The sequence below is a fragment of the Sceloporus occidentalis genome, unplaced genomic scaffold (genome assembly GCF_023333645.1).
Source record: "Sceloporus occidentalis isolate IW3139 unplaced genomic scaffold, rSceOcc1.0.p SCAF_208, whole genome shotgun sequence".
NCBI classification, from domain to species: Eukaryota; Metazoa; Chordata; class Lepidosauria; order Squamata; family Phrynosomatidae; genus Sceloporus; species Sceloporus occidentalis.
The window spans coordinates 1,240,148-1,267,580 of NW_028317188.1; the positions used below are offsets into that span (position 1 = coordinate 1,240,148).

The following is a 27,433-nucleotide window of genomic DNA, read 5'->3' on the forward strand; positions in this document are numbered from 1 at the left end:
CTGTGCAGGGAAATATTTTGGGTTATTGAGATTCGACATGAATTTAAAAAAGAACAACTGAATGGACAGAACAGCAGTATAAAAACACAAGTAAACTAAATGAATACAATTTAGTAATAAATGGGGAGCTACAGTACATGTCTGCTAAATGAGTCATTCATAGACATATGCATAGGATATTTGAGTTAAGCTTATATGCATGATAGATGATGTTTGTATTGATTCCAATCTAAAGTGTCACCCAGCATTAGTAGCCGAAAATGGTACACATGGAGGTTTTCCCAGATTAAGTCAAAGTCCTAAAGAATCTGTCCTAGTATCTGTCCTAGCATCTCAAAAACAAAAATTTAAGTTTCTGGTATGTATATGGAAATATATTTCCGCACCTACCTATACTAGCCACATGGGAGTAATTATCCATAGAATCAGAAACACGTATATGAGATCGTTCTCTTAAACTCTATGCATATGTTAGTTTTATTTTTACATTTAATTTCATTTTAAAAATATGAAATTATTATTAGAAATGTAATTTATTTATCTCGGCGCTGGCAAAAGCTGATAAATTATTATGTTTTAACAGACTACGGACTGCCTATCCTGAGTCAGGGAATTTCACATGAATATGAATTTGTTTTATTACTTTTTTGCATTGGAAACGTACAAAAGACAGATGCATCGCGCTATTGTATCGCAAGGCGCATGCATTTTCAGAAGTATGTTATTAGGTGAAAGCGTGAAGCAGCCATGCACAGAATAGAGGGAACATTCGTACTAGAACTGGCCCATTAATCTTCCAGTAATTCCAGCCATATCTATTTCCCCTTCTCTACCTGCTCAAAACTTTAACATGGTCTCCAGTTAAGTCATGCATTAATTACAAGTATTTTCCCCCTCTTCTCTACAGCTATTGTCTGGTTCCCTGAAAATATACATTTTCCACTGTCCCGGCTCAAAGAGCTGTCTACTGTCCCTAGTGTTTGAACTATGCATGTTACACACATCTCATATTTTATTATTATTATTTATTGTTTTATATAGCACCATCAAATTCCATAGCGCTGTACAATGGGTAGACAGGACATAACAAGTAGTATGTAACATAACAAATTGACTTACAGAGACAACAGGTGAGGAGGGCCCTGCTCTTATATGAGGCAGATATATATTTTTTATGAGCAATTAATTCACATACAAGGTACCTTTACATATATATACATACCACAGAGCCACCTGACAGAAGACGGACCGAATGCACTGTGCAAGTATGTTAATGTGAGTATGCTCGTGTGATAAACACTTTATTACACCGTTTAAGTCCTGGAATCTGTAAAATACAATATTTTCCATCAATCATGGAAAACATCATTGATTTAATGCCTAGTAATATGTTTTGTAGCCCTACTAGTCAATCAGAATAAACATAATTTTTTGAGATGTGGTTCCCCTGGAACTTTTTTTTTTTTTTTAAAGTAAAGCTATTTTAATAAAAATATTATTATATATATTTTATAATGCATCCTTTTCATGATCTAATTTTAAAACCAAAACCTATATTACGTATCATTACATTTTTCATGCAACATGTGTTACGTAGACAAGGACTGGGTGATTAGCTGCTTTAGCATGATAAGAGTTGCAGTTTATGCCAGCAGTTTTCTATGTTTTCAAAAAGAAAAATATTAAAAATGAAAAGCAGTCGATCATTTTTAGGAGTTAGTGGAATAATGTTGGGTTACCATTAGAAGAGCCCTAAGGACCAGCATGTATTATGACTCCTAGGATCTGATTGATATCCTGTGCATTTCCTTCTCTCAGCAGTTATGTCATAAATAATTATGAACAAAATTAATGGAGATAGGAACATGGGCATTTGGACTCACATGTACATTTAATGGAAAAACCTCCCCATCTTGTCCATCTGAAGCAAAATAATTACTCAGACCAAGAACAGAGAACCGTGACTTTCCAGCTTTTGTATGATTAAAGGAAAAACCGACTACATATAGTACAAAGCTGTGAATTTAATATTGAACAAAGCAGGGGTTACTTTAAACTTCTATTATCTCAAGGCAGTTTATGCCTACGTTGAAATGTGTCTGGGTTATGCGAAGGCACCTCGGCTCCATTTCAGGAAAAAGTTTCTAAAAAGTCTCTTCCTCAAATATCATGTTTATTAATATATTTATTCGGGTTATTTTGTACGGCATAAAGATATGTCCATCGCAGTAAAATGGGAGTCAGTTCTTCATATCTTCATTGGAATGCCACATGCTGAGATAGTAATTGATAGGAGACCTCAAAGATTTTTCCAGCAATTTCTGTAAAACTGTATAATCTCTTTAAATAGATGGCTAAAACATTGGAATGCAATGGACAGCTCTAATCAGACACCTCCTTTGAGAAAATAATGATATAATCACGTATTTCCATTATCTGAAAATATCGGCATGGTGCTCCAGGTGTCAAGGACCACAAAGAGACAAGGGTTTCTAGATCACCCTGCTTGAATGCAGACGAGTTCCATGTGAAGCTTCAATTTAATCATCTGTGCTCAAGCAGAGATATTTAGACCACCCTTGTCTTAGATTGAATATATGTGCCTCATTTGGTAGCTATTTCTCCCCTTCTGTCGACTGCCAGTGTATGGAGACTCACATTGCTCGGTCACAATGTCATCAATCTGTGGACAGCCCCCACTCCTCACCGGGAAATATCAGGGCAAAATGGGCACATGCCCAGGGCTGACCAGCAACAAGGGGCCCACCAGAGCCTGGTGGGTTCATGGGACTAAATGTGCCAGAATGAATGTGATGGAAACACGGTTGGGTATTGTTGGGGAAGGGCACCCATTATTATATTTTTTGCCCAAGGCCCACCAAAGCCTTGGATCGGCCCAGGTGAATGTGCATGAGCGTTTGTGTACAATGAATGTAAGCTTTTACCTTTGCTATGCTGCATATACCGAAAGTATGAAATAAAACCCCTCATTGTGGAATTTATAATTATTCCAGTAAACGAGTAGATTTACTTTGCATCACGGTCACTTAGCTATCTCGGCTCCACTGAATTAAGCTATTGGATAATGCAATTCAAATTGGGATGTGAAAGCCCTTACTGTACCAGCGGCTTCAAAGTAGACCAAGAAGAAACATAAAAAGTAGACCAAAGAAGTAAAATCATGAAACTGTGGGTAGAGATTAATTGCCCATCTCGGGTCTCCTCCCTCCATTTCTCAAAGCTGTCGTCCTGTCTTCAAGTAGTAAGTGATGTGTTGCCATTGCTTGAATTACACTGTTCTATAAATCATACCAGATGTCAACCGCATTACTTTTCCTGTCACTCCTTGGCTGCCTATTATACCAAAAGACTTATTGAAGCATTAAACCTGGTGGAAGTATCGAACAGTAAGCAACTCTATTGTCTGCGCAATGACAACAGCATGTAACGTAACAAGAAGGACCAAATATTTTTATCGGAAAAAAAAATGCAAATGAATTAACTCTTTTTTGGCTATACTAAAGATCTTATTTTACACATTTGTACTTTTGACATTGTCTTACTGATTTAGTTTTTATGTGCATCATTTGCTACTGTAGCTTAATTATTATTTATATATGTTTATATAGGCACAAGAAGGCATATTTGTGCACTTGTAATTCAATTAAGAAGTATCAAACTGCTTGGTGTGGTTAATAAATGTATCTAATATTCCCCAAAGCATGTCGGCTTGTTTTGAGCAATGTGACCGCATTACTGTTGATGTGAAATTCGAACACTATCAGCAATTCCCACTTGTGCATTAGGAACTTTTAATTTATGGAACTCTTTCAGTAAATGTTTTAATCTGCATCTTCTCTGTGTGATCTACGTCTTAATTTGAAGGATTACTTCAGTCTGAGTTTCAATGGCTCCGTCTAGTGTTTTAATAATCCATCAGATACCTCACAAGCAATGCAAACTACCCTATTTCCACCCCTTTATTAATTACTGATAACATTATGCCCATTATACAGTGGTCACATATATGTTGACTTTTTGTGTTGACCCGGAGTAGCCTTGATTTTCCCAAATGTATCAATTAAGAAGTTAGTATGTTGGTTATACCAAACTTCAAACTGAATATAGGGTGTATTCAATAAGCCATTAGTTTGAACACTGACTTCACTATAGGGCCAACCCCAGGAAGCTTCTACAGCAAGAATTGACTGGTGGGATTTGCTTATACATAGTTTGATGGTTAATTAGTAATTCTTTATAATGAGAATAACATAACATGTATCATTTGGTTTGAAGTAGTTGAAAAGTCACCCTGTCTTTTTATAACTCACTCCTCCTTCAATGCTTCTCAATCTCTACATTGATTAGGCCTTTCTAATTAGCATCCATCTGCCTTCTCAATTAAACAAAATGTAATTACACTAGTAGCACCTTCCTGTTCATTGGGGTCGAAAAAAGGCCAAATGTTACTTAAAAAAGCATTAATTTGCTTTACGGTGTTCGTGTTCTCACCTATTTTCCCTTGGCACACAAAAAAAGATTTTAAAATGACCAATACACAGAAACATGTTATGGATAAACTGTCCATACAACTGATGTCAAGCTTGTTGGAAACTGTGTGACCTGGGGCACATGAAACACATGTCTGGTCCAAGTTGCATTCAGGATGGCGGGCTCCCAACTAAACAGATCACCTTAACTTCTTATTTTATCATATATTGAGTATCTCCAGATGCAACACATCTCAGAATCGTGGGCACACAATGGGATGCTGTATTAGAAAAAAAAAATCGCATTGTGTTTGTCGATCAGTAAAGCAATAAACTACAAAAAGATCATATGATATGTTTTTTCATTATACAGGTTGTATGCAATTATCACACAATATTTAAGAGTATACTGAAAATCAGTTACAAATAAATATTTATGGGGTAGTAGAAGTATTATAAAACACCAGACAACCCAGAAGGCTTGTTTTTCCCTCAGAAATCTCATGGTGCTTCCCACAATGATCACCTTTTGACTCTATATCCACTTTATACATGGATCCCTTGAAAGTAATCGCCTGCTGTACAGGACAGCCTTTAGACAAAACTCGGGTAAGAGGGGCAATAGTCAGATCACCACTCAAGGACAGCTGTTTTGTCCTTAATAGGACTCATCAGCATGAGGTTGTGATACTGGCTACTTAAGGCTTGGGGTAGCACGAGAAATATTTACACAGACATAGGCATCCTTTTTTATGATCAGAAAATGAGCTGTCTTAGAAGAGGAATACAAATATATGTCAATATAATATGTAAGCCGCAGGAATCTACTTAATGTTTCACATAGATGCTCTCCAATCATTTGTTCTACACTTGGGACACAACACAAAGAATTCGATGCTGAAAATGCCTTTCCGTAACGTCAGCTTTATGTAAAAAACTAGGGTTTATCTGAGAAAAAAAAAACCTGTTATATATATATATATTTATATGTTATTATTATATTTACTTATACAATGTCTCTGAATTCTGTCATACTTTATGTAAATGGTGAGTTCTTTTTTTTAAAGATGGATTTGTTATTTTAGGCTTTTCAAACCAATGTTATAAACTTATAGAGGCACTGGTCCAAAAACCTTACAGCTAGAGATCATTGAAACATCTTTTTTCTCCTTTACAATGTTATATTCTTATCTGTTCCTACTCAACAGCTTCCTTATAAGTTATCTAGGTATAAGTTACCTTTCTTGTTGGCTGAAAGTTTTTACAGACATTTCCATACTGTATCTTTGTTCCTCTGCCTTAAACTTAATGCTCTGTAAGGAACAATAAACCAAAAAATATATATTCCCTGCATGAATAAAATCATTCAAAGCAGACTCTAGAAGTGTGAAGTAATTAGGTTCAAAGGACCTTTCTTTCAGGCTTGATGGTGACACCTAAAGCCTTGGAGATACAACGTGTCATAAAGAGGACGCTATATAGCTAGAAAAAGAGATGCAAAGGGAACAGTCCAAGAAAACGACAACCCTTAATTCAATTTAATCCCAACAGACACAGCAAATCAGAACGCTTGACTACACACAAATCTGATGACGGATTTTCTTGAAGCTCCTATATGTGGCTTTCCTGTTACTGATTATACAGCTATGAACATTGAATCCATCAATCTAATAGCAGGCGAACACATTTCTTTGCAGAAAATCCGGAATAAATTCATGTATTTCAAAATCACTTCTGCAACAGATAAAACGCATAGAACACGCAGCAGATTGTAAGATTACCTTTGACTGTAATGTATTTTGGTGAATGGAGAAAAAAGAAATCTGTACAATGTCCATGAAACCTTATACTTACTAGATTTTTTCTTTTCTTTGCACCAAACTAAAAGCTGATTTTTGCATGACTTAAAAGGTTCCAGTCACGCTTCTTTGAAAGAAGGATCCTTAGAGTATATTTCTCACCTGAAGCTTCATTTCTAGTAGTGTTGATAACAATTAAGATCAGCGTGGTAAACGGATCAATTGCTAAATTAACGATTTAGTAGTCCTGTTTCATTAATGCTGTCTCTCCATCTGCTAAGCAAGGAAGTGGTCCTGGCCAAAGGTCACCTCTGCACGCGGGAACGCATGTACGGATTCTAGAATCTCTGTATGAACAACCCGCTAGTTCTCAGTGTTTTCAGGAGAAATCCCAAGGCCTTTACAGGACAGAACAGTCATTTTTCTATTCTAACCCCCGTTCCACATCTTGCACACAGAGGAGCCTATTAGAAGCTGTTCAAGAACTTTGTTGGATTGTGATCATTACTGTATTTCATATCTCTACATGTCTACACATAGCGCACACAAATCACATTCTTCATATTTCCACATTACATTATTTGTCTTGTGACTCATTTCAAGTGTGTGTTTTTATTTTTAATAATTTGCTTTTTATTTCATTTTCAGTCATACAGAGACATCTATGTTATGTTAGGACTAATACATTGGTGGTTTTTGTAAACTGGCTACTTGTCTGTATACAGATCAACAGAATATAACAATGCATCTTTTTGTAAAATAGTTAATAATTTTTCATGCTCCTTACTGCCAGTCAGCAATGAGACAGTGAAAATGTAAGCATTTAAATGCGTAGATGCATGCACTCGCAAGCAACTTGCATATTAGTGAATGTGGGTTGTACTGCGAGTACGTGCAATCTTCGTCAAGACTCGGCTTCTAGTGTACAAGCCTGCCTTACAATGATTTAAACAATGATAGAACATGCAAACCAATTCACCGGACCTTTTTGTAAACTGCGAAAGATTGGAAATTCGGGATATTTGAAATGTTTTCAAATATTCTTTTTTTTTTGATGGACATATTAAAATGTCATTCTCCTCTCAGTTTAAATACTTAAGTTGCCGCCTATTTGTTGAATCATATCATGACAAAGTATTTAGGTTCTGATCTGGCGATTTTACATTCAAACCAATTGGCGGCAAACACCATAACTCAAGTATAATAGATCCTGAAGCATCTCTAGAGATCTCCAAGGCCAAATGAAATTAACTTCACACTGCGAAGATAATTTCTTTGGTCATGGTTCCAACACATTAATGGAAAAAAAAATGTTTTGTAACAGTTACACAGTTTAAAAAAAAAAACATCTCTTTGTTACGGTTGTCATTGAAATTAAATGACTTGATTAGAATTTATTCTAGAATTTTAAACCACTTATTGAAGGAACAGAGTCTAATTAAATACGAGGCTCATCTGTTATTAGTATCAGCTACTGGTGCTGTGAGAACAGAAAACATATAGTATATATCAGTCTGTAGATTAATAAAACGTACATGTAACCATAGAATGTCCACCTATAGAATTTTCAGCTGTCATGTGGCAGGAATGCTTCTGACATTATAATCACTTTTCCTACCGTAATATTGGTTGATATCAATTACAGATCAAAAAGAAAATACTTTGCTTTACAGAATTCTTGACACCGGCAACATTTATGAATTACAGTTTCGGTAGTGTTAACTCATCTGGAGCCGTCAGTTGGATGTTTGTAAGGAGTAGACCGAGCACTGGCCTATTTACCTCAGCTGCTGCCCTAGGTATCAAGAACTACATTATATATATATATATATATATATATATATATATATATAAAGTCCAAAAATAGTTACCGGCACTCCAGGGACTTTCCAAATAACCACACAAACAACTTCGGTTTTCAAGTCAACGTTTCAGTCTTGTTTATTAAAGACTTTCATCAGGACATTTGGCACCAGGCAGAAACTTGGCATTTGGAGTGCAATTGTTAATTTTGGACTTATACACAAAATATAAATTTTCTTCATTAAAAATAACCTACATAATAAATATATAATCCCCATTCCCAGCTTTTTTTTATGGGTGATAAATGTGGATATTTTCAATAACAGTGGCAATTGGATATTTTGTTCAGGCCAATTACAGGACATTACACGTTTCACGTCAGTTCTCTGCTACAGTTACAAGTGTACAATATGCATAAAAATGACACCAGTTTATTAATTCCTAACCAGGACTAATAAATCTCCGTCTTTGTTTTTAGTTTGTCATGATGACAAATCGAATGCAAATCCCACGTTGACAAAAAATCTAATTTCTCTACTTCATAAATCAGATCACTAGAAAAAAAAACAGTCACAAAGTGTCTGTGTCACACTAGGTCTTGCGACCTGTGAAACAGATTCACAATAGGAAGGCAGCATTGTTATTTGCTCTGCCTGTAATTCCAAAGTTTAAACAGTTAAATGGCACAGTTCCTTTACAGAAAACCATGATATCATTTTCTGTTTATCATGTATTCTACTTCTTTGGTGCATTTTAGGATTTGCAGATTTACAATTATTGCATTTCTTGAAATACTTCTCACTTTCTGTTTTTGGACACATTCCAGCTATTGTCTTTATCAGGCGAGTATGTTGTCAAATCAGTAGCAGTCGAAATTTCAAATACACGACACAAACCCGATATAACCTGTATATTTGCTAAAAGCAATAACAGGTGTTATGCCCATCTGTTCAATATGTGGATAAATTGTGCAATGATTCAGTATTCTAGGTCTTATAAATGGAAGCAATGTTGTGTCAGTCAAACAACAATGAATCACACAGAATATGGAGGTACAATGTAAACAGCAAATCTGAGTAGCGTGTGATGGCATTTCAGGATTTTTAAGAATAATCTATTTCTCCCTCCTTAACTTACAGATGCTTAAGCCTTTAAAAATACTGTTCTGTATTTGTTTTTGTTTTTTTTGTTTTTTTATATACATATGAACACTCAGCTTAGCATACATTTAAATATTCATACAGCACTCAACATTGCTGCAATAATTATACTTACGCTCCTCAGGGGCGGGTCTAGCTTCTTAGGGCGAAGATCAAACAAGGGAGTAAAGAACGAACGAACAAACGGTCTACATAGGAGATAAATGGGTTGAACACAGTATTTGTAATTTTACTATTTACGCATTTACAGGGAGATTCAAGCCAGCGAATGAATATGATAGCTGTATGGCCCTTTTTACCCCTTAAGGTCCAGTGTCCATGGAGCTGAATGTCTCGACCCTTGGTAGCTTTCTAAGCTCATTTAAGGCCATGGCGTTAACTGACCGTTTTTTTGTGATGGTCACTAAGGTGTTAAATTTTCATCTTGTTCCTGCAGAACCCCCCATATGCATTAGCCCCTTTACTACCCGCCCACTGTCAGGGACTGTAACTGCCTCCTTAAACGTTTCTATCAGATCCCCTCTCTGTCATTTTACCTACCAGCAATACCAGCTGTCCCCGTTTTTAACCTGTAAACCACAACACAAAACGGTGCATATTTTATATTGCTGTGTACTGTAAAAGCACTCAAATACTTATGATCTATCCATAAGGTTCTTGTACAGTCACTGTTTATCATACAAAAATTAAGGGATTAAAAGTCTCTGCATACTTCAAGTCACTGAGACCCACAGCTCACTAATATTTCCAATTTATTATCCTACCTCCTTTTGTAATTTCATCATTAGTTCTTCCCTATGATCTGTCTCCAGGTGAGCTTGGCCAGCTGCTGACTGGCAAAAGGTGCAATAAGTCATTGCTGAGCTAAGAGGCTTTGGAAAAATAAGTACATTTTACTTTTTTCCATGTCACTTCATTTCCTGTAGCAAGTATCACAGCACAAGCAGATGGCTTGTAATGAGAGGCTTAGCATGACTTCAGCTCACTATTGCTTTATGGTACATGGAGTGCTTATGAACAGCTCAATCCTCCTCATCTAACTTAATGTGTACTGTTTTTATTCTGCTGGCAAGTAAAACTACAAAAAAATCCCCACCTGGTGTGGTCCTAGTACAAGCGCATGCAGTTATATCAGCATGAAATAAATAGATTGCCAATGAAATCAACGTTACCGGATTCTTCACGTTTATTTTTCATGGTGTTATTTAAAGAAGGAGGGCATGTTTAGAGAGATGATAATCGGCTGGAATCATGAGTTTATTGTATTTGATCACCATGGAATATAATAAACCACTAATACCCTTTATGTACCTAAATGTGATGATATGTTAATTAAATAGCTTCACTGTTTAGAAGGATTGGTCACATCTCAAGAGGAAGTGTAGAAGCCAAAAACTTTATGGACAATAGCTTACTTACTGTATTTCTTTTCACCCATTTCCTCATTGTTTGCTTGTGCCAGACAATTCATCATATATACCAAGCCAGGTAACACATTTCTTTTATGACATGTCAATCTATATATGGGGGACATCAAAATCATAATTTCCCATTGGCATATTGGCCATTTGTCCATGTACTTCTGCTAAGTAATATCCTTTCAGATATGATCTATCCTATCTCCAAATTAGTAGATTTTCAAACTGGTCATCAGGCTACAAACTACATCATTTTGTTCAGGGACTTCCTTTATTACATATATTGCTTTTCCTGAACTTTGAAGCCAACCCTGGCATGTTTCTCCTGAAAGACATGATTTGTTTGGAGAAACCTCACGGATACAGGGTTAGCCAAGCTCTTCCTCCAGCAGGAGCTCACTGATGTGGGCTTTTCAATAAAGTATGTATGCTTGTATAGTAAGGAGGCCAAGGAGATGAAGCACAATGCTACTGTATACTCTCCTGTTAATGAATAAATAAGTCACAACAGCTCAGTAACTCTTATGGTCAAAATTACTACTGTCATTTATCGATCGATAGACAGATAGATAGATAGATAGATAGATAGATAGATAGATAGATAGATTTAAGTAATCTAAGTAACCGATGGAGTAATTTATAAAACAAGGTGAATAGTACAAGAATGCAGGTAATATTAAGAAGTGCTGAGCAGAGGTTTCTTAGGTTTGTCGTGATCTAGAGGAGAATTAACATTACATTCCCTTTAGTTCTATAGCACCAGCAGATTCTGTTGATGGATAGTTTGTAATACTGGAGAATATTTTAGGATCTGGGCATGGCAATAGTCAGTTTGTCAGCGATTGCTGCTGTGATTATTTGAATCAGTACTAATTTAAGATATTTTGGTAATCATGGAAATGACCCCTATATAACCTGCTGGTATAAATCCGAAGTGGATTAAAGGGCTACCCTGGAAAAACTGTGATATGTCACTTTAAATGAGAGAATCACACTATTTCTAGCTTGATTCATTTTTTTATGAATATTGAGCAAACTACATAACTAATCAAAATTCCAAAGTCGCTGTGTTTAATCTGTTCTTGCTATGCTAAAATGTCAGAAGAACCCATTGTGTATGCATCTGGTCACAAGTGCACTTCAATCAATCAGAAGTCCACATCTGAATCTCAATATAGACGGCTTTTGACAAATTTTCAGACAACGTATCCGTAAATAATCCTGTAGAGGATGTAGAAAGTGCAAACACTTCAAAACTAAAATTAAATTCTTTTTAAAAAGTTGGACTACGAAAAAAACTGCAACATATGCACTAAAAAAGAACAATTCATCACATTTGCATAATATGAAAATGTTAAGACACAGTCACAAGGGACTGACCATGCATACAATAGCATAATGCAAGATGTTACATAATAGTATTAAAAACCTTAGGAAATGCCTCACCTGAGGCAGACAATAAGAGGTCAGGGATTGGAAGGGAACGTTGCTTTTTAGTAAGACAAAACAAAATGTAGGATTTGTATTACTTGTCAAGTGTTTTAGAGTCCAATATAAGCCTTAAAGCGTACTTCCCAATAGATCTAGTTTTCACGGTCGGCCTCGATTTTCAATCACTGCTACGTCCGGTTTGTGAGATTCTCTGACCCAGCGAGCTTTAAAATCAACTGGAATCTTTGCTTTTGCAGGTATGCCTAAACCATTTAGCAAACAAGCTTCTGAACACACAGATTTACCGTATTCGCTTGATTATAAGACGGGGCAGCGGGTAGATAGTATAATAATGGTTCCCAATTATCAATAATGGTCAAGTAATCCCAATACAAATTAACAAAAAAAAAGAGAAGGGTGTTAGCTGGAGAACCATAGAATAAAATACAAAAATACTTGATTATTAAAAAAAAAACAAAAAAAACAAAAAAACATACCTAAACCGATATAGTCAAATAAGGCAACAATTGCATACAGGTCTCAATAGACCAATTGCTTTAATGCAAATACAAAACAAGATACACAATCAAAATCAAAGATGTCACTTACAGAATAGAGACAAGGACATATAAAGAACTGCACGAACTCCCAACTTCCACTAAAGATACGAGAAAGCATCATTTTTTTGTTTGTTTCTTGTTTGTTTTTTTCCTCTAAATAGGATATAAATCATGTATTGAGGTGGAGTGATGCTGGCAGGTACAAAATAATTAAGAATATAAAATTAGAATTAATAATGTTGAGATATATATATATATATATATATATATGTGTGTGTGTATGTATTTTTATTATTATTAGTTTTTATTTTTTTTTGTAAATGCAGTATTCAGACGTTTCTCTCATAGCTTTAGCACAGTGTATATGAAATATATCACCATTTTCCGGCAGCCTTTCTGGTACAATAGTGAATATAATAGGAAGTCGCATTTCATTCAGCATCCAGCGGGCTTATTACATGTATAAATGCTTTGTGCGTAAACATAATAGCAAAGGGAAACAATATTCACAAAGGCACAAACTAGCAATTAAATTGTAACAATGAGACTGGCATTTTCTAGGCTTCTTTGTTACTGGAGATATATGTGCAACAGCAAACATTATTATCCTTAAAGAAGAATACGTTATTTGCTTTTATAAAACCATCCATGTCACAGTGTCTGAGAAAGCCATGCAGGGAACAGAGTGGCATAATACAAGAAATGATTTATCTGGCATTTGTCTAGGTCTGGCAGGGGGGCACCTGCCATTGTGTGCTGCTCTTAGGTCCAGTAAGAGGTAGGCTAAACATCTTAGTCAATAAATCATTAAGGCATTCCCTAAGCCAGTAACAGTGTTAGGCTTTCAGTATCTCCCCAAAGGAGCAAGCACTCAATAGCAAAGATTCTGGAAAATGAAGTGACATCGTAAAAGGAAAGTAGGATGGACTGAACGGCAGACTCACTGAATGCTGAAAAGCTTCTTACAACTCCAGCTTATCTTTATGCATAGATGGAAACCAAAACAGCATGCACTAAATCATTGATTCCATTTAAGTTAGTTGACACCAAAAAAAACCTTAAAATTCTTTGAGTCTGATGTAAAACATGACAATTACCATCATGACAATGTATACACTGTTTAAAGAGTGACTTTATGACCATAAATCCAATAAAAAATGATATTCCAGTGACTATTGTGGTATCAAGATGCCTTATTTTTGCACCAGTCATGTTTTGAAATCCCCCCGGATATTTGTTCAACAGGTTATCTCAACCCTAACCCACATAGGACCGAATTACAGAAGAAAGAAGATGGTTGGTGTCATGGACCAGGGGGGAACAGGCATAAAGGGCAATGGTAAGTAAGTGGAACAATCTCCGAGCATAAGTGGTAGAGGGAAAACACTGAAATGGAATTTAAACACATGGCATGGGCATCTGGCTATCCAAAATCAGAGACCATGGACTGATTCTCAGGTCTTTAAAATAGGAAAAAACATTCAGGCTAGATGGGCGAAATGGTTCTTATCTGCCGTCAATTTCTGAATTTCTTTACTAGCTGTTGTCAACAAAAGGGGCCTGCATAGAATAAAGGGCTGCAAAGGTAGTAAAGATAGGATCCAAAATTATAAAAAATCTATAAATTCTTGTTTCAAACACAGTAAAACATAGAAAATGGCTTCTGGATGTAAACCAGAATGTTTAAATAAGAACAGTCCAGGTGGTAATTGCTACCCTGCTCCCCCTTGCCATCCCCACTCCCACTTAAGGAGAGTAAATAGAACCCAAAATGAATAAAAAACTTTTAAAAGGAGAACTTGAAACTTTTTAAACTCTTAAGGCTGCTCCAAAGAGATTGTAATCAACTCATGTTAACACAACAGCATGTGCATATTCCACGGCAGAGATGGGAAAAACCAAGGGAGATTACTTACTTGCCTTATAGATGATCCTGTGCAGATACATTTCAAAAGTTGCTGCTATCATGTCTTACACAAGTGATATGAATTAACAGTAAAATACATAATATTAAACCATTTTAACGTTTAATTGGATAATTTAGGGATAACTGCATTTAGGTTAGTCTTTCCTCTCACTGATTTCATTGATGTATGCAGTTGTCATTTGACATCCTTACGAGAACCACCACCATGGAAAAACATCCTGCATTTCCAGTAGAAGTTATACAAGCGGTTTTTTTCTGGTGGCATCACTGTCATTGGATGCATAAAGGACTCCACACTTGTGGTTTTACCTTAAACACAGATAACTGTTGTCTGTTAAATAAGATGAATTCTCACAATCCTATTTTATTATTTTCTCCCAGAGTTATTTCTATAGATTCTATGGGGGGGTTTGACTAAAACAATATATAGGTGTATAAATATATACATTTATAGTGTCTGTATGCCACATTTGTGTATGGACATACATTTTTTTGTAAGTGTTGCTTAGTACATATAACCATTACTTTTGTAAGTGTGATTACACTGCTGTCATCTATTTGCGAATATATAAGAAAGAGCTATGACTGCCAACTGCCATTTATTCTTGAATTTTTAAACTACTTTTTAAAGGTAAAGGTAAAGTTTACAAAAATGGCTTCCCCTCTTTTTATAAAAGACAGATCACATCACCCGACAGGAGAACGTGGAGTTCTGTTTATTTACATGGAAAACATGTGTTCATTAGAAAACATCATAAAGTGAGCAGTATTGTCTTTAATATAATGACATTTCCTATTTGCCCCTCCTAAAGGCAAAGGGGGTCAGCAAACCTTGCAAACCTAACATTCCGACAGCATCTATTTTTATCTCATTTATTTAACTTGAAACATCATTATCTGCATCTATGAATTGATGTTTTCATAATCAGTAAGCTGTGAACATGCAGGCCACACCTACACTGCCATATATAGAAAATATGCAAATCAGGCATGTTATGTCATAATAGTTAACTTGCACGGCCTTGACACATACATGGATTTTACTCTCAGCCACGCCCGCATCACCATATATGGTAAACATGCAAAGCAGGCAACTATGATGTCATAATAGCTAAGCTTTAAAACCCTGGTGCCTGCATTGACTGTGCCCTCATTCACACAGTGATTGTTTATACAGGAGGACCTCAGAGAGAAGAAGCTACAGGACTGTAGCTTATTAGGAAAGGTATGTATACCCTAAATAATAAATGCACATAATCTAACGTGGAACATAAGACAAATGTATAGTTTTAGTATAAAAAGACAAAGGTATTATTTTGCTCAAAACATCCTTCTCTGTTGTGGTTGAAAAATGATTGAACTGAGGTGTCCTTCCCCATGGAACAGAGGTAAAATATAGATAGAAAATAAACAATGAGATAGAAATTAATCTGCACTAAGAAAATATGATGAAAAACAAGATGTTATCATCTCCCCTATGGATAGATGGCTGTAATACAAGAGGTGGATGAACTTTCTCCAGCAAAGCACTCAGGACCGTGGTTACATACATCTATAACCGAAACTTTCTAAATATCTCTGTTCAGAGCGCTATTATTTCTGGCCTTATGTGGTTTAATTTTCTTCATAAACAATTTGACAGTTACCAAGACCCATATTACCATATATGGAAATATGCAAAGTGGGCAATTGTGATGTCATAATAGCAAAGACGCTACAGGGCTATAATGGGATTGAAAATGTGAGGGTATTATTAAAGTATACGTTTCCAATCTAGACTTGAAAGAAGACCAAAGTATAGTTTTAATATTAAAAAAAGGTTCTGGAAGATTTAGGTTTTTCTTAAACCCACTAGTCTGGTTCTCTATTGTGGTTTAAAATTAGTTTATCAATAAGCTGTGAACACACAAAGTATGTAAATTTCAAGTCATTATTATGTTACATGACCATTCTACCACCAGCCACAACAATATTACCATATATAGAAATATGTAAAGTGGGCAAATATGATGTTTAATTTATTCTAAAATCAAAAGTAGTAGTTACTGAAAGAAGTTCTTCTATATTGATGTATTTTTATTTGTCTTTAGAACATGTTTTCTACGGATGTTTTTTCTCGCTACCTGGTTGGAAATGAAGTTATCGGCAATATTGTCAAACTGTCGGTATTGGGCGTAGCCGGTTATTACACCACCAAATGGATGCTAAATGCCCTAGATCCAACCAGAAAACAGAAAAATGAAGCTCAGAAAGAGGTATGGAACTTTTTTCTTTATAACTTTAACAATAGAGAATACAAGTAAAGTCTATAGAAAGAAAGGGTAACAATGTTTCCTAAAGATAAAATCCTGTGATTGTAAACAGGATGTACAGATATCAGTATTTACATTAGTTCTCCAAACCTATGTGCAGTGATCATCCATGAATCTCACCAGGTGGCCCTTTATTATTATTATTATTATCCTTTATTTATATGGCGCCAACAGTTTACGCAGCGCTTAATACAATACATAAATTCAAGGGATATGACAAGACAAGAATTGACAGACTAAGACAAACCGATACATTTGGTGGAGAGAGCCCTGCTTGCAAGCTTACAATCTAGAGGGAAATGGGGTGACAAACATAAGGCATAGAGAAAGGGTGAGAGGTAGTGTGGTGGTTGTATCGATGACAAGGAAGTTCTAGCAGCTAAGATGGTGCGGCTTCTCTAAAGAAGTGGGTTTTTAGATGTTTCTTGAATGTCGGGAGGGTGAATGCTGAAGGTTCCTTGGGAGTAGATTCCAGAGATATGGGGCAGCTCGAGTGAAATCTTGTAGACAGGAAAAGGAAGAGGTGATGAGTGAGGAGGAGAGCCTTAGCCCATGGGAGGAATGTAGGGATCGAGTAGGAGAGTATTTGCTAATGAGGTCAGAAATGTACGGAGGAGCAGTATTATGGATGGCCTTATATCACATATGGCCATCACATATGTGGCCCTCACATGGGAAAGGGTTTTAATAGCATGGCCTGAGATGTGATATTCTTGGTGGGATCCTTAGTTAATCATTTTAAAATAATATAAACTTATTTTTATTATTTTGTAGGCTAAACGACTGATGAGTCAGATTGGCGTGAATAATGTCAGTCTGACAGAATACGAAATGTGCATCGCCGCACAGTTAGTGGACCCACTCAGAATGGAGGTAAGGGAAAAGGCTGCATGGAAAGAAGTAAACTGGGAAAGGAAGGACCAGGACAGTGAAGAAACCTGTATATATCCTTTTAAACCCCATTACTTTATAGTGCTATTCCTTTTTGCTTTGTCTAATGTTTCTAAGGTTGTATTATAGAAGCAGTTTTACAATTGTGTTTGTTCCCTGTAGGTGACCTGGAGTGACATCGCAGGTCTTGACAATGTCATCAAAGACCTAAAAACCAGCGTCATCCTCCCTATAAGAAAGCGACACCTGTTTCAAAAATCCAGGCTGATGCAGCCTCCTAAAGGTATTACTCAAACCCTGTATGCGGGACTCTTTAGGTTGAATCTGTTCTATTTATTAAGGCTTAAGGTGCTGTCCAATTGTGGCCCTCCGGCAGTTACTGTCAGGATATCCTTAGGCTCGGTTGAGTTATAGACAAACCTGCTCTATTCAATAGTAAATCTTCACTTGGTACCCCTTGATTTCTATGGAGGATGCAGGTTTGCAGGATCTGTAGTATTATGCTGTATGGTTCCTGTTGCATGAGACCAATTTTATTAATTCAAGTGATTTTTAATCACATACCAAACTTTACAGCTGCAAACCATTTTACATCATGAATACTTTATGTTGCATATAATTTGAGTTGCATTTTGCGTTCAAAGTCTGAAACTTGTATATCTTTAAACATATTAAGTTACTGGTTGTATACATACAATCATGCACTGTTTTTTTTATAGGTGTCCTTCTTTATGGACCTCCAGGTTGTGGCAAGACTCTTATTGCCAAAGCCACAGCCAAAGAATCAGGATGCCGATTTATTAATCTCCAGCCATCCACCCTGACCAACAAGTGGTATGGAGAGTCAGAGAAACTGGCAGCTGCTGTTTTCTCTTTGGCTGTGAAGCTCCAACCGGCAATCATTTTCATCGATGAAATCGGTAAGTTGTCCTAAGTCACCAATCTCTAGCAATACCAAACAGGGTATGTGTTGGCCTTGTATGTGATATTTAACAATTTAGAGAACCTTGAGAGTTGTGTTTATCCTGATTAGTTAACAGGCTATAGTTAAGGCAATTTTAGTCCCTGTGGGGGCTCCAACTCCAATCTAAGGGTATTTTCTAGTCTTCTGATTTGTATTTATTCATCACCCTCTCCTTTCTCGCCACACAGACTCTTTCCTTCGAAGTCGTTCAAGCACCGACCATGAAGCGACGGCCATAATGAAAGCCCTGTTCCTGAGTCTTTGGGACGGGCTGGAAACAGGCCACGATTGTCAGGTATTAACTTGTTAGCATTATTTTCATATTTTTTATAAGCAAATAAGAGGACATTGCATAGCAATATTAAGCTAGAGAACTCCAAGATAAGACATCTATCCAACAAAAATACAGCTATATTATTCATCAGTAAATGTAACTATTAAAGGCTGTTTGAGGCTCTGGAACATGGAAAGAACACGCAATAAAAGTTAGGTTTACCACATTTTTCAACAAAAAATTCCACCAAATTGTATTTCTTATGTTTCGCTTTTATCTGTATTTTTATAGGTTGTTATCATGGGGACTACTAACCGACCTCAGGACATTGATCCAGCAATACTGAGGAGGATGCCAGCCAGATTCTTGATCAATCAACCAGTATGTAACTAAAATGTCTTTTTAAAAGGAAATCCTCATGTTAAACGGGTGTATATCCATGTTCTAAATAAGCTCAATATTTGGAAGATGTGATGTAGCTCACTAAGACTGGCCTTAGGAATTAAAAAATCTATGTAAGAGATTTCTAAGTTGACTTGGAGGGAGCTGCTTTTCATACATTTAATAAGAAATTCCAGCAATAGTTTGTTGGTACACCCAAGAGTTACTGTAAATGTTGCATGACAAACAGAACCTTATTTATTTTAAAAAAAATGTAAAAAAGGATTTTAGTAGCTATTGTATATAAACACAACTTTTACCGCCGGTTTTAAACCAAATCAGTATTGTTAAGATGAATTAGTAAGATAATTAGAACTCTTAGGTTCTCTTGTAGCAGACATGACTCTTCCTGAAGAATCACCCATAGGAGGTGATTTACAGTTTGTTTTAGCCTCTCCATAACAATTAATTCTTTATATATTTTCCTATTTTTATACTAAAAAATCTGTACTGTTGTAACAAGACTAATTGTAAATAGTTTTTCAAAAATGCTGTTTCTCCCCTTTTTCCAGTCCGTGGCACAGCGTCAATCAATTCTGAGTCTCATCTTGGAAAATGAAAACGTAAGCAACTTATTCTTTGATATATGTGATTTTTATGTAATGGTTGACTATTCCTCCGATGGCCCAAGAACCATCCTGCTCAGCTGGAACTGCCTCAGATAGTCACCCCTTTCCACAACATACTGTTAAATGCCAAAAATCATAAACCACCATTCTCTGGCTATATCAATTTATAAGATCCCTAGGCAATTGGGATCGTTTTACCCAATGCATTTTCAGTTGGACTCGATTCCTTTTGCTGCTTCTCAGTCTTGTTTGAATCTTTTCCTTTCATCCTCTAAATATTTAGAAAAACACACTCTTGTTTAATCTTTGCGGATCTGTATCCCCTCCAACTTTGGGGAAAATCACCAGGAAACCCTTCATTGTACTTATGTGTCCTAATACGTTTTCTTTAGGTTGATGAAGATGTAGACTTGACTGAAATTGCCTACTACGCTGAAGGATTATCTGGCAGTGATCTGAGGGAAATGTGCCGTGATGCTGCAATGCTTTCCCTCCAAGAGTGTGTAGCCCGTTCTTCAGACGATGGGTATGTGTTATATGTCACTCTTATATTCATGTATTGCATAAGAAACCCCATACTTAACAAAACCCTAGCAAACTTTACACAGTAATTCCCCAATTATTGTGACCTAATTATGTCATATATAACTTATTAGGTCATATATAAATGGAGTGGGTTCGTACGATATACCGTATTGGCTCGATTATAGGCCGCATCCTAAAAGTTAGGTGCTTTTTTAAATAAAAATTTAGATTTTTAGAAAAAATACACATTAGTGGAATAGCAAAACAGTATTCTAACTAACACACTGTATTTTAACATTTTTGGTATCTATTATGCAGTTAGTCAACATATGTTACATACAAACAGAAAACCAATAGCTATTTTAATACATCTTACTTATAGATATGCCCATTTCCCCCCAGATATGCTGTCACTCTGCTCCCCGAGATATGCTGCCACTCTGCCCCCAAGATATACTGCCACTCCAACCCCTCGAGATATGCTGCCACTCTGCTCCCTAGATATGCCCCCCTAGACTTACCAATGCAGTCTCCCTGGTGTCTAGCGGGGCCGATGGGGGACATCTGCATGATACGCGTTGACAACTTCTGGTGCCGGCATTTCCGCCATGGAAAGTGCCGGCACAGAAGATTGTTAATGTAGAACGTGCAGACGTTCACCGGCTGCGGCGATGCGAGCATAAACAACCTCCGCTGCCGCCACGTCTGCACGATGTGCTTTAACAATCTCCGATGCCGCCACTCCCCCCGTGGAACGTGCTGGCAGGGGAGGATGTCTCAGTGCATCGAAGAGTAGGATCCAGGTCCCCTACAGCGCTGGGGGAGATCTGTATCCTAACCCTGCTGCCTGCCCTGTGCCCGGAACTGCATGTCCCGGTCGTTGGGCGATACGAATTGCGAATATGTCCAGAGAACTTTATAACTTCATATTGTAGAGTTGGTTCCACCAAATTAATCATTGTATCATTTCTCTGCATCTTAACACTTTGTAAACTCAACTCACGTTAAATTAGATTTTAGAGTGATAATGAGCTGATAACAAAACTATGTTACAGAACCTGACAAACTATTTTTATTTTCTCCTATTTCAGCTTATGTCAGGATAGTGTAAAGATAGGACAGTGCCACTTAATAAGGGCAACAGAAAGTATGTGCATGTTCCAGGAATCAATGAGCCAGGGAATCAGAATGCTGTCCTAATACACAGAAGACTAATGGATTGAGAGATAACCAAGACGTATTGGTTCTCAAGTTGGACTCATAGGATTATTATTAGTAATAGTATTGTTAGTTATAAGTTGTAAGTTGTAGTTAGAATAAAGTAGGTTAAGGCCAAGGGCAGTGTTATCTTTCTGTTTAAGGTTGTGTGTGTGTGTGTCTTCTACAGAATAGTGTGAATAGTTTTCCTCTTAAGACGCTTAAGTCAATAACAGAGCTGCGGAATCTACTGGCATTATATAAATGTAATTTAATAGTCTAAAAACATATGCACTTTATTTCGGAAACCAAATGAATTCTGAGTGCATTTCTCACGTGTGGATGAGGACAAGAGTATGTTCGTATGTTATTATAGGTTTACAGGGAAAATAAAAGTTGTGCGTGGTACCATATCATTGTACAGAGTTAGAAAATTAGGCAAGAAGGAGGGATATATGTTCCTTCCTAATGCTCATGAAAAGTAAAACCATATCTCTTGTTCTTCTGCGCCAGTCATAGACTAGTCCAAACGTCCAGTTCTGTGTATTTCCAGGGCCGAGCCTACGGTCACTGATGTCTGGGTGCAAAATTATTTTTGCCACCTCAAGGTGGGTATGGTAATATTGCTATTACTATTGGGTCTTTGGGCCCACCGACTTCACCATGTAACATTCCACTCGCTTCCAACAGTGCCAACCTTGCCCCTTAACAATTTGTCAGTGCCATCTTTGTTCCCAAACAGAAGGGAGGAGTCTGGCAACTACAGGCCAGTAAGTCTTACATCAGTAGCGGGGAAATTAATGGAAACTATGTTAACGGACCGGATTGTTTAACATCTGAAGTCACATGGGTTTCAAGATCAAAAACAACATGGGTTTACCTCAGGCAGATCATGCCAAACGAATTTTATTGATTTTTTGATTGGGTGACTAAAGCAATTGATCAAGGTGGTGCAGTAGACATTGTGTGTCTAGATTTCAGCAAGGCCTTTGACACTGTCCCACACAGAAGACTTATAAATAAACTGCAATCTCTGAGTTTAGATTCCAATGTTGTTGAACATGCAACAGAGGGTTGTAGTCAATGGCATATTTTCAGAGCAAGGTCTTGTTACCGGTGGGATACCTCAGGGATCCGTACTTAGACACATTCTCCTTAATATTTTTATTAGTGATATTACAGAAGGTCTTGATGGAAACGTATGTCTTTTTGCTGACCACACAAAAATTTGCAACAGGTATAAGCCAAATGGCAAATGATTTAGGTAAACTGGAAAAATGGTCAGAGCTGTGGCAACTGGCATTTAATGTGGATAAATGCAAAGTAATGCATCTGGGGCACAGAAACTCAAGGGTGAAGTACAGAATATTTAATACTGTCCTAACCTCAAAGGTAGGTAGACAATGCAGTAGAGCAGCAGGTAATGCTAGCAGAATGCTTGGTTGTATAGGGAGAGGTATTAGCAGTAGAAAGAGGGAAGAGCTCATGCCGTTGTACAGATCACCATTGAGACCTCACTTGGAGTATTGTGTACAGTACTCGAGACTGTATCTCCAGAAGGATATAGATACTTTGGAGAAGTTCAGAGAAGGGCTACTAAAATGGTTCATGGATTACACTATAAAACCTACCAAGAAAGGTTAAAGTATATGATAGGGGGGATATGAAACATTTAAATACTTAAAGGGAATCAACGCGATAAAGGAAGAGAGTTTTTTTAAAAGGAGAAATACTACCATCTTAAGCTAGAGGGGCAAAGGTTTAAAGGTATCAGGAAATATTAATTTACATAAAAAGGGTAGTGGATGCATGGAATAGCCTTCTAGCAGAAGTGGTAGATGTTAATACAGTGAAGACATTGAAGCAAGCATGGGATAGGCATAAGGCTAAGCTAGATATAGGATAAGGCCATATACTAAGGAAAGTATTCAGAGGTTGCGGGACTGGACGGGCCGAATGGTTCTTATCTGCCGTCACTTTCTAACTTTTTAACTTTATGTGCTGGGGCATTGGTAAAAGCATTCCTAATTTTTACACCACGTAGTGCTGTAGGTAAAATGTGTGCAATAATTTTACATTGTGAGGGGCAAATGTAAATATATAAAAGGACCAGCCACACCAAGAATGCAGAACAAACCACAAAAGGTTAGCCCATCCGAATGCACAATTCAGAATAGTGACATTGATTAATCACAGACCAACAAATGCCATTTTTATGGTATAAAAAAAGTTAGAATAAAAAAATAAGTAGACAATTTCCAAAGGGTCATCAACTTAAAAATGCACATTAGTGTTCACTGACCCACAACCCAGATTATAGGTCGCACAACCCAAAGGCCAGCCCTAGCATCCAGATTGCACACATAGGATTTGTCCCAGCATCCAGATTGAACACACAGGATTTACCCAGTACCCAGATTGGCCACATAGAATTTGCCCCCGCACCCAGATAACATCCACAGGACTTGCTCAGCACCCAAGTTACATCCAAAGGGCTTGCCGCAGCACCCTGATTGCACTCACAGGACTTGCAGCAGCAACAAGCTTGCACTCACATGACTTGCCGCCATTCACATTGCACACATAGGACTTGCCCAAACACCCAGATTGCACATATATGATTTCCCCCGTGCCCAGATTGCATCCACAAGACTTGCTCAGCTCCCAAGTTACATCCAAACCACCTGCCCAGCATCCAGGTTGCATCTTTGAACTTTAGGACTTGCTTTTTACATGTTTTTGGACATATTTTCTTTGAACTGGATGGTTCCCCTTATGATGTTATGGTGACATCACCGGGGACTTTTTATTTTTAAATGTTATTTTTATTTTTAACTTTTTTTAATTTTAAAGTTAATAGTTGGCTGCAGTACCTGTGGTCAACCTGCTCAGAGTTCTCAGGAGGGCCTGGACAGACCCTCTTGGGAACTTTTTAATGGGCACTACAAGTCTTTTCTAGGAGGCTCTTGACTTTTTTTGTATCGCTGAATGCCCCCGATATCGATCGTTGATTGCCTGGTAAGCACTTTCTTAGCTGCTGGGCGCCACCATATTTGAAAGTCATACTGTATACAATTTAATAATAACAAGAAGCATTTACAATATTTGCAGTTTTCCAAGATTGCTTAATTTAAAGTGGTCTAGGAGTTTACATCAGACAGTGTTGACAATTTAATAACAATCATTTCACAGTTTCTTAGTTGTCAGAAAAACAGAGAATGTTAAAAATGACTTAGGGGAATAAACTAAACAAAAAAACAGAGCAGAAATATGAAATGCTTACAGTGTTAGCAATGAATAAAATAATGTATGCTGCTAGGTAAACCCAGAGCTCATGGGGTATGATGGATTTACCTGGGGGCAAGAAGAAGAAACACAAATATATATATCAGTATAGGAAAGCATAGTGTGTGAGTATATGTAATTGAAAGTTCTATTTACAAAATACATATAAAAAAGGACAATCATGTCCATTTTTTGTTTTGTTCAAGGATCATTGAAGAGGATTATGCTATTTGCAATATTTAATTTATTAAAACCCTAAAACCAGCGATGGTTAGTCTTTTTGCAAAGCAGCCTTTGGGTCTATGGTGGTTTCCACAATCCTTTGTTGTAGCCAAGACAAAAGCATAGACCAACCCTAGACCAACTTCTCAGGTTGTCAATACAAAGAAATAATTGTTTAGAGAACAATTCTACAAAGCAGTTGTTCTACAACGCAGAGAATCATAAAGACATAAAATTTTTCTAATGAATCTTCTGTCATCTCTTCTTGTTTGTAGATTGACTTGCATTGTTTCACTATTTTCAAAGTGATCTCAGGGTCCTAGATTTATTTTACAGTTCAAAATAACCGCAGATCGTACATGGTTGACAAAGTAGACCCCAGGAGCCAATCACGTTTATTATACACGGCGGGTACTGCAGGTAACCTTCTACACCTCTCCTCTTCAGCCCGACGGCAGCCATCTTATTGTGTCGTGATGTGTTGTGTCTTGTGCGTTTTGTAGTACACGCAACACTGCCGTTAAACAGTATAGATGTATATTGATGTTAAACATGCTGGCTTTCCTTTTAATCTGAGGAGAAAGCTGCAGATCAGTCATAGACTGATCAACTGTCTCTCCGCACATCCAAAGATCTCCTTCCATCCTCTCCATCTTTCCCTTTGCCTTGGGTCCTTCAAAAAATCCCTCAAGACCCACTTCTTTCACATTAACGCCCTCCCATATTTTTTTAGCTCACCTTTCCTAGTCCCTCTCCTGCAATACTTACATTAGCGTGGCTGCTTCATCGGCACTTTTACCTATTGCGGAATACACCCTAACTCCCTCTAGATTGTAAACTCATTGAGCAGGGCTTGCTGTCATCTGATCTCTTGTCAGATCAGATGGCTGGCATACAGGTAAAAAGGCTAATCTTTGCTACTATGTAAGGGATCAGGGATTGTGAGGTAGAGGGTGCAGCCTCCCCCCAAAAACACAATGCACCAAATAAAACAAACTAAACAAGAAAACAAAAAAAGCAGCATAAATGCAGCCCCAAAACACTATTGATCTGTGAGAGACTGTTTTAAAATTTAAAACACACCAAATGTTTTGCAATAGAGATGTGGTCAACCAGTTGTCAAAATGAATGCCCTGAAGCCCTTTAGTCCACAACCTTACAGCTGTGGCTAAAAACTCCTTGACACCTTGATTAATCAAGACAGAACCTGCCTTCCACCAGCTGGTGCTAGAAACAGCAATCCCCTACAGAATTTGTGTTCTCAATTTCTTATACAAAGAACTAATTTCCTCTGAAGCTGTCAGATCTTCCTCCCTGCAGAGCAGGAACCTCTTAACAACCAGTCTATTTTGGTATGGCCCATGCTCAAGATATTAATTAAGGTATTGTTAACTACAGTTTGCTTCTGTATTTAAAGCAAGGATAGTATTTATGAAAGGGGGGGTTATTTACTAAAACGAGAATTGCCAAGAGAGATGTATTTCAGTTACTATACATTATGAAGGGCCTTCTGTAATAAGCTTCTGCTGCTTGGCTGGCCCTGTATTATGCATAGCTAAATCAACGAGATTCCTTCAAAGTCTTCTCTCACACTGAAGTATAAATAATACGGAGCCAGCTTAGCCTTTCTTGCAGGAAAAGCTTGCTAGTGTTGGCCCTTCATAATGAATAGTAAAGAGTGGGGATTAAATGGACAACTCTCCCCTCTGACCACAAACTGGGCTCTGAGACCCCAGAAGATTGTAGTTAAATGACACAACCATATACTGTATCAAGTTGATTCAAACATTCTTTACCCACTGTGTGGTTGTTCTAAACTTAATGGAGCATTAATCTAACCAAATAATAAGTCAATAGTTAAAAATTCAATCAAGATGACATAAGTCATTCACAAGAACACACTAAAGAACATGATCAGCAGATACTTTCATCTACTGTGTACGTAATTCTTCAAGGTCGGTAGAGATTCTACTTAAGATTCTCTCGGTAAACAAAATGATTGGGCATCGCTTAAACGACACAGGCTCATTATGTGTCAAAATAGGCTGTTAATGTCGATTCCTCGTTAGAACTATTGGCATAGCATACAAGTACAATAGACTGAAAGCTCATAAGAGCAGGTTCCTCTTCTCATTTGCCACCAGTATGCGTTAATATGTGTTAAC

At 37.1% G+C, this 27,433-nt stretch overlaps 2 protein-coding genes across 2 annotated transcripts in view; one reads left to right on the forward strand and one right to left on the reverse strand.

The window, feature by feature from the left end:
• The window catches only part of LOC149277636 (zinc finger matrin-type protein 4-like), a 109,175-nt gene that overhangs the window by 22,412 nt on the left and 59,330 nt on the right, over positions 1 to 27,433 (reverse strand). The window lies entirely within an intron of this gene.
• On the forward strand, positions 200 to 25,548 carry LOC149277637 (outer mitochondrial transmembrane helix translocase-like). Its single transcript, XM_089502651.1, has 11 exons — positions 200 to 358; positions 16,679 to 16,843; positions 17,675 to 17,773; positions 17,954 to 18,074; positions 18,511 to 18,711; positions 18,944 to 19,050; positions 19,321 to 19,410; positions 19,983 to 20,033; positions 20,432 to 20,565; positions 21,656 to 21,711; positions 25,544 to 25,548. Exons 1-11 carry the CDS (start codon positions 200 to 202, stop codon positions 25,546 to 25,548), a joined length of 1,188 nt encoding a protein of 395 aa, XP_089358777.1.